The following is an 8,164-nucleotide window of genomic DNA, read 5'->3' on the forward strand; positions in this document are numbered from 1 at the left end:
TTTGCTGCCCACAAGTAAGTAAGTAAATATTCTGGCAAGCTTTTCGGGAGGAAAATGTATTGAGGGTAATTTCTGAAATGTCAACGTTAACCCACTGCAAAAATATTTAATACAATGTGTACAAAGTAAAGATTCAGGAATAAATGGAGACAATGTACGAGGAGAGTGCCAGAGGAAACTGTGCAGACGTGAATGGTTAGTCATGAAACGTTTGATTTTATATCATTTGTTCATTAGTCCCGAAATATTAATGGCTCTCATGAAAAATATCTTCGCTGCTAACGCACTCTTTTTATTTTTTCCGTTTTAGAAGGTGTAAAATTGTTGATAAATACATGATGTGATTCAATAACTTAACCTACATCCTCGCGTCTAGTCTCCACTTTATTTTCCTCTCCTCTTTTCGTTTCCTATCGAGTTATCTTATCCGCACCAGCTCTACAAATACCCCCAGTTACCTCGTGAAAAGGCTATTCAAATTGAAATTACAAGCCACTTTATCCATATAAAAGTAATTTATTTTCATATGTCATAGAAGGAATGTGACTTATTTCATGCCTAATGATATATATGTGTCCTGGGGGTGAATCGAAGGGAATTCATTTGGTGCTGTACGCACGCGTCAAGTTGGCAAAATATATCTCCGCGGCCGATGTCCTCGAATCGCCTGAAGTTGGAGGAAGCCATTCCATTTACAACTCCTTAATTGACCTGGGTACGATATTTACCTTTGATGGGCAAGTTTTAGTCTTGGGTAAAGAAGTGAGCAGGAATAGGTCATAAGTACCGCCAGGCACGGGACTTCCTTTTGAGTGGTGATATCATGCGTTTTAAAGTGAATTTTTTCCCGAAAATTCCAGGCTAACATAAGCGCCTCCATAGGTTATTTTTTATAGGTCCCCATCGAGCGTCGGAGGGAATGATATATGGCCGCTTAGAATGAAATGAGACAGTGGAGCTTTATGGCGTTGGGCCCAGCATGGGTTTGACGAAGCCCGTTTTTCAACACGTTGACCAGGTTATGCAAATTTTATAGATTTCGGTTAATATTTTTTTAAAAATCGCTCATAATTCTTTTAAAGAGTATCTTCTACAAATCTTCTCGGTTGTGTTTCGGATTTATTGCACTTTCTTAGGAATGGAGCATTTTTAAATGGCTATAAGTGAACTGTTCACTGAATCACAATTGGGTGCTTTTTTGTTATTTCGAAACATCTTTGACCGATTCGAGTTACCTCATTCAGTGGTAAAAGAATTTATCTTTATTTGTAAATTTTGTGATCTCCCGAAATAGAAATTTTCGTCCGATAAACTCTTCGCCTCATTCTTAGAAAAAACCGAATGTGTAAGGTATACTAGATTGAATTTTTATGCAGAAATATTTTAAGCTTAGCAGATTGCTTAATTCTCTGAAAGCGCTTATTTTATATTTTCATTTTTAGAATGATTTCAACCTAGAGTCTGATTAGCATACGCCAATGTTTAGCTCTACTACACATTTTGGTTTCGTCATTTATAGAACCACTATCTCCGATTAAATCCTTTACAGTGTAATATAAGAAGGCTATTGCTTGGGCCTCAGAACTCGTGGTAAATACCCTTCCGTTAAATGCAAAGGGTTTACCCGGTTAAGATACCGATTCATCTTTCGCTGGTTTCATATGCCATCTCCTCACTTATTGTTTAAAGAACATTACCGTAACTGAATAACAAATAGTTGTAGCCCAGGAAATGTTCCGTGATTATCTAATTCGTTGATTCATGTAGTTCTAGTGCGAGTAATGGATTTCACTAATTCAGTATCGGAAATAAGGAAAACGGATATTTATAAATGCATTAATATATTTTAGTACAAAAAGATCATTCACTCATATACATATACAGATGAGATATAAATAGGAATGACACACATTTGCCATTGATGAAATATTAAGTGGGTGAGATATTAGTAGATGACCTTATGGACGGGAGCAGCGGCGACCACGGTGGATGGGTGGTAGGAGAAGTGGGAGGTGCTGTAGGAAAGGGGAGATGAGACCACTTTGGTGACTGCGGGGGCTGCGAGGACCTTAGTGACGGGAGCGTGGTAGGCGATGGGGGCGTGGTAAGCCAGGGGAGCGTGGTAAACGGCAGGGGCGGCGGCCACGAGGTGCTTGGTCACAACGGGGGCAGCGGCGACGGCCTTAACGACGGGGGTCTTGACCACCACTTTGGTTGGCTCCATGTTGACGACAGCGTTGAATCCGTTGACGGCGTCGGCGGTGTACTCGACGGTGCGCTTAATACCATCGGGGTCCACAACGCTGTAGCTTCCCTTCACGACTCCGTTCTCAAGGCTCTCGCTCTGGGTCTTGGTGTCTCCGGTCTCGGCATCATTAACATCATAGGAGAAGGAGTAAGAGGGGTTGGGGTCGAATTCGTCGTCCTCGGCGGGCTTAGCGGGTGCGGGTTTGGGTGCCTCCACTTTAGCGGCCACGGCGATGGGGGCGTGGTAGGCAATGGGTGCGTGGTAGGCCAGTGGTGCGTGGTAGGCAAGTGGTGCGTGGTATGCCAAAGGGCTGCCGAGGATGCCGGCGCTGGCGACTGCCACAAGGGCGGAGAGGACGATGAGCTGAAAATGAAAGCCAGTGTTAGGTTTGAAGATACAAGCGGTGATGAAAATTTGAAAATAAATATTAACTCTTCGCTGTTGTCCCTTTATTTTGGTTGTTTGCAATTAGGAAAGATCTTTAATTTCTTATCGTCAAGAATCTTATTTCAATTGTAAATAATCTGTGATGAAGATGTATAAACTCAAAAGAGGAATCAAATCTTTCATTCTTGCAAATCTTGGACATGTGGACCTGGTAAATTGGTAAAATGCTTCTTGCTTTTATGAAGAAATATTTTCTTGCCACTTTCATTTATCGTTTTGATGGCCATATTTTTTAATTTTAAGGATATGATAATAACATATATAGGTGCTAAATAGTTAAGTCTAATTTTAGGGAAAGAGAATAAGTATTTTCGAATGAAAATAATTTATTATATTATTCCAGCAATTGTCTAGATCTTCTTGATGTGTGAGCCATTCTGTTCAGTTAGTACACACTTTAGCTTCAGTACCTTTTTTCGTATTAATTTTGTCAGTTTTTCTTCCCATGTAGGAGGTGAACTCTAGCCTTACTTCAAGTCATCCCTTCAGTGTTAGTAGACGGTTTGCATTTTATCAATGAATGAAATGATTTACTTTAATAACTTCATTGCGTGTTTCATTCGATCTCTTTGAAATGGAATTTGAATGGAACGTCCTACGCGATAGTGTGGCTTTTTACTCATTTGGTATAGTTAAGAATATTTACTAAGAGAGGATGAGGAGTTGATGCCGTAGAGACTGTTTGATGAAGCTTCGGTCGAAAAATTATTCTCAGAAATCCTGAACACTTGCGGCGTTGTGTCACAAGAGGTTTTCGTTTTCCCAGTGCTCGAAGTGATGAACTATATCATCAAAAATGTTATTTAAGTCACCTTAAAATCCTCGAAATTTTTTAATCATACATGTGATATTACTTTCGAAGCTGGTAATTCTTAAATTTTCGAGTTAATTTTATTTTTTCTACGACGAATAATCGCTAAATTCATAGTTTCCTATCGACCGCGATAGTCAAATTAATAAAAAATGCCACCCATGCAACTGTGAGCCCGAATATCACCATAGGTCTATTTTTTCCGCTTAAATAGTTGAAATGGAAGGTGAAATTAAATTTTAACTGTTGGGACACTTGGGAAAAACGTAATTATCCATTGAACTGATGACTAAACCTTTTGCCACCGTTGTAGCTCGGACTCACCTTGTACATTGCTGCGAGTGTGCTGTTAGCTTCTCCTCTGAGGATGATGTGCTTCTCCAGTCCTCAGTCACACCTTTTATATGCATCCGTCGCCCGTCAGATTTCCGACCTCCATCACCAAAAAATCTCTGCGACCGGACACATTACCCACACCACCGCCGAGGACTCATCCCGCTCCCATCCTCAGTCCCGGGTCCATGTCGCAATCGAGGTCTCAACCTCGTCTGGACATTCCCGGCGGCAAACCGCCACCTCCTCCCTTGATACGCCCAAAATCGCCTCTCCGACCTTCGCCGACATCTAGAGCATCTTTTTTGGCCCTCCTACTGTCGTGACATTTAGTCGTATATTTACGGCCGAATCTTTGGAGAAAAAAAACTCGGTATTGCCTTTCTTCTTGCGAAGCTTGTTTCTTCTCTCCTACACACCCATCCACCTGAATTTAGGTAGTTAATTTCTTCGTTCATAGTTACACCCACTTAAGTATTAAGTCCCATCTCGTTGGACTGGAGGAATATGACTGCAAAAAACTTTCCTCTTTAATTCTTGGAAAGTTTTATCTTGCTAAATGCGCATGAAATTCAGAGCAGAGTGTGGAGCAAGTCTTTGTGAATTATCCCCCGGAATTCTTTAGCCTGGACGGCATCTGAACCGCCCGCTAGACGGGTTTTCCGAGGTGATGCTTGACGCTTGTGAAAGAGCCATCCAAGAAGAGCTTGCGCTCATAATACTTAATGCCTTCGCATAATTTTCACGCGTGCACGTAAACCAGATAATTTTGCAATTCTCATTTCTGAGAGTCTTAAAGCACTTGGGGCATGAAATCACGAGAATCAGCCATGCATACTTTTGAAAATCGTATTGAGAATCAATGCCGTAGTGCTGTTAATTGCTCTTATTAACCTGAATGTTTTATGGCATGAGAAATTAAATTTCTTTTTATCCTTGAGGAATAGCAGGAATGAATGAATCTTTGTGCCTTAGCAATGAAATATTAAACTTGAATTTTGTAATGGGTGAAATATGGAATTATTTTATAGTTTTTTATATTGATAGACCCTTGTTTTCAAAGTTGCAATTCTGATTCAAGTAGTTTTGTAATTTACAGATAAAATACATTATAATACAAATGTATATTTTGCGAAATTTATCTATTTATTTAAATTTATTTAAATTTATTTAAATATCACAGGGTTTTTTGTACAAATTTTTGCATGGTATTTATTTCTTGTTGTTGTAAGAATTGTAAATTGGCGCAACGTTTGAGAAACGGACGAAAATTAAGTTCCAAACCTTTCATCTAAAATCCGTAGCAATCCAAATATTCGCCAGGCGAGATAGGATTTGAAGCCGCGAATTTTAGGTTATCAGGCGATATTCCCAGGCATTCAGGCGATATTCGCTATGCATGTTTTACCCTTGGGGTAACTAAAAATGTCTGGAGAAGAGTGGAATTTTGAATCCTGGAGATGTATATTTAACGTCTTTGAGACATTTTGGATATGTAACGAAGTTTATGGAAGGAAACATGAGGAAAGGTCGCGGAATGAAAAACGAGGGGACCATATAAAGAGACATTAAAAACAAGATTCATCGGTTAATTAAAAATTGGCAATTTTCCAAAAAATAGGATTTATTGGTTCAATATATTTAGATTGGTTTAGATTTAATTGATTATTTTGTGGAAAATTGCCAATTTTTAATTAATCATAATATTCCACCATATCACGCCTGAAACGTCTCTTTTTATAAAATTCATCGGAGTGTGAAATAATTATAATTGAACAAGGGAACATTTTCAAATGCAGTCAACTGCACGACGACTTTATAAACTCTGAATATCTGTTTGTAGAAACACCGCAAAATTTTCCCAAAGTTGGCATTTAGAAAATAATAATTTAGCGCCTTAATTATTTCAAATGCCTTTGTAATCCGCTGAAGGAAGCAGAAGCAAGGAATGATTTAAATACATTAAATAATTAAGCTAGTGTAGCCTGGAATATGGCCGTGAAATTTAAAAGGGAAGACCTAAGTTACATTCTCACCGATTATCGTTGGCAAAACTCGGTGATTAGTGGAGGAGGTTCTAATTCTTTATAATGTTGTAAAAAAATTCCATTTGAATGAGTAAGATCTTCATGGCGAAGGCGTCTTTATATTTTGTTGCAACGTATTATTCAATGCCTGATTATTTATTATAGTTATTCTCTTGATTAAGGTAGATTTGGCCTTGACAGCCCATACGACGGTACTACGATACATTTACTCCGTATTTACCCCTGAACAAAAAATTAAAACCTCAATATGGTACATAGGTTTGTGTTGATCGGAAACAGGTTCGTTGAGGCATTAGTGAGCGTAGATAGGAGACTTTTCAGAATTGTGTATAGAGAAAAGTGGTGAAATATAGTGGACGAAAAGACAAACAAACAATGAAATTCTGGGAATGGTAATGGAAGTGTGACGTAATCCATGATGAGAAATTGGGAGGCAGTACGATATTAACGGTTGTGATTGAGGGGTGGATGATCGGGAAATGAGGAAGAGGAAGCTTTGGGTGGAATTATTAATTTATCGAATATTAATTGGGCGATATTTAGACTTAGAGTGCCTTATTCCACCTGACCCTTGAATAGTACATTGAAGAAGAATTAATTAAATACACCCGAGGTGTAGATGGAGGAAAATCCACTTAGGTGGGAATGGAACCAGCAACCTCTGGGTTGGCAGGCAAGGACGTAATCTTGCCGCCACCGGGGGCGGCAAATGAAGGAAGGTAGAAAGTATTCAGAGGTAATGAATTAGTTATCGTCCTATGTAGAATGGGGTTACGGATATTTTATGCCCTGTTAATCAGGGGTTAGGAGTGCAGTTGTGTATTCCTGGCTTCGTCCATCACAATACTACACTAACCCCGAATACTACTCCTAATGATTAAAAAAAAATAACTCTCATCCTTATTGTATTTTTTGTAATCTTTATTACATAATTAGACGTATTTTGGCATATTCGTTGCATTTAAATTCAGTGAATACGAATTTTTCGAGTCATTTTAGTTGTAATATCTAACATAATAATCGACCCAAATGTTTGTTTGATAGGCGAGGGATTCAAATAACCTCATTTTAACCCCTTATGTGTGAAAAATTCACACATCAGGATACGGGGGCTGGTTCCTTTTTCTATGCTGCTTGTGATTGATTGCCTAGAATGGTCTGGTACCCAGGAATAACACCGTTTCGGTGAAACTGATTGTTCAAAGTCGCCTGGAAGCTCCAGCCAGCAGACGAACGTTTTAATCCCTTGGCTACCACCCTTACGAGTCATCATTTGAAAGGCAGACATAATCGAGTATTTGTATCATTTTTTCGTGTAATGGATACTCAGTTGGTCTCCCATTTAAATATTTTTGCGTGATTTCATTATGCCGGTAACTTAATGTAACTTTTTAATATAAAGTCTCAACGTTACGTACTTAGAAAAATTTGGCTATAAGTCACGGCACAATTGTTTGAGGACTTTTATTATGCCATGTGCTCAGGAAGATAAAAGAAAAAAGTAGGTTCGATGGATGAGAAATTTAATTTTATATTTGAAAATTAATTAAAATGTGTACAGCATTTATGTGCTATATGATTTATTATTTAAAATTTTTCTCGTGTCTATGTTTTGTAGGCTTAAATCGATAGTATCAATATTTTATCACAATGCCCTATTCCCAGAAATTATCGCCAGTTTTTCTTGGCAAAAATGGTTGATCATTTGAGCGTGTTATTCGGGATTTAAAGTTAATCACATTTTAATTCTACCATTTTAATAATAACTCATCTGAGTGCAGTTTATAAACATTACAGACATTTATGATTTTAAATTAACCATATGGAAAACTAATATTAACTACTGGCAGGAGAGCATGATCTGCTTAATCTACTCGTAAATGGCTTATGTTGATCTACTTCAAGCATAACATTTTTTGGTGGCAACTAAGAGATAAATTTCATTTCGAAACCCGCCTAGTGACCTCATGCAAAGTGAACGTGTATTCGAGACCATTTTTTCGGTCAGTCGGTGAATACTGTGGAAACCAGATCGACCAAACTGGCTTATATGACATATGCATAAATATGGACATATCTCAATACATAATTCCAACCAACATACAGAGAACCCGAACTTTTGAAATGAATTAAACCACTAGTCAATATTCTTTCACGGCATTTGATTTTCTGTGAGCCATTGTCAAAGAAATTCCTGGAGTAACCTTAACGCATTATTCGTTTTCCCTTTGTTGGCGCACCATACATTTCGGGCAAATAATAAATAATACGAGGACA

At 38.3% G+C, this 8,164-nt stretch overlaps 1 protein-coding gene across 1 annotated transcript; it reads right to left on the reverse strand.

The window, feature by feature from the left end:
* Window positions 1-1,945: 1,945 nt before the first annotated feature.
* LOC139689807 (larval cuticle protein A3A-like) lies at window positions 1,946-3,839 on the reverse strand. Its single transcript, XM_071586937.1, has 2 exons — window positions 3,831-3,839; window positions 1,946-2,611 (listed from the first exon to the last, which is right to left on the reverse strand). Exons 1-2 carry the CDS (start codon window positions 3,837-3,839, stop codon window positions 1,946-1,948), a joined length of 675 nt encoding a protein of 224 aa, XP_071443038.1.
* Window positions 3,840-8,164: the final 4,325 nt, after the last annotated feature.

The sequence above is a fragment of the Hetaerina americana genome, unplaced genomic scaffold (genome assembly GCF_022747635.1).
Source record: "Hetaerina americana unplaced genomic scaffold, ioHetAmer1.1.p SCAF_1, whole genome shotgun sequence".
Taxonomy (NCBI): domain Eukaryota; kingdom Metazoa; phylum Arthropoda; class Insecta; order Odonata; family Calopterygidae; genus Hetaerina; species Hetaerina americana.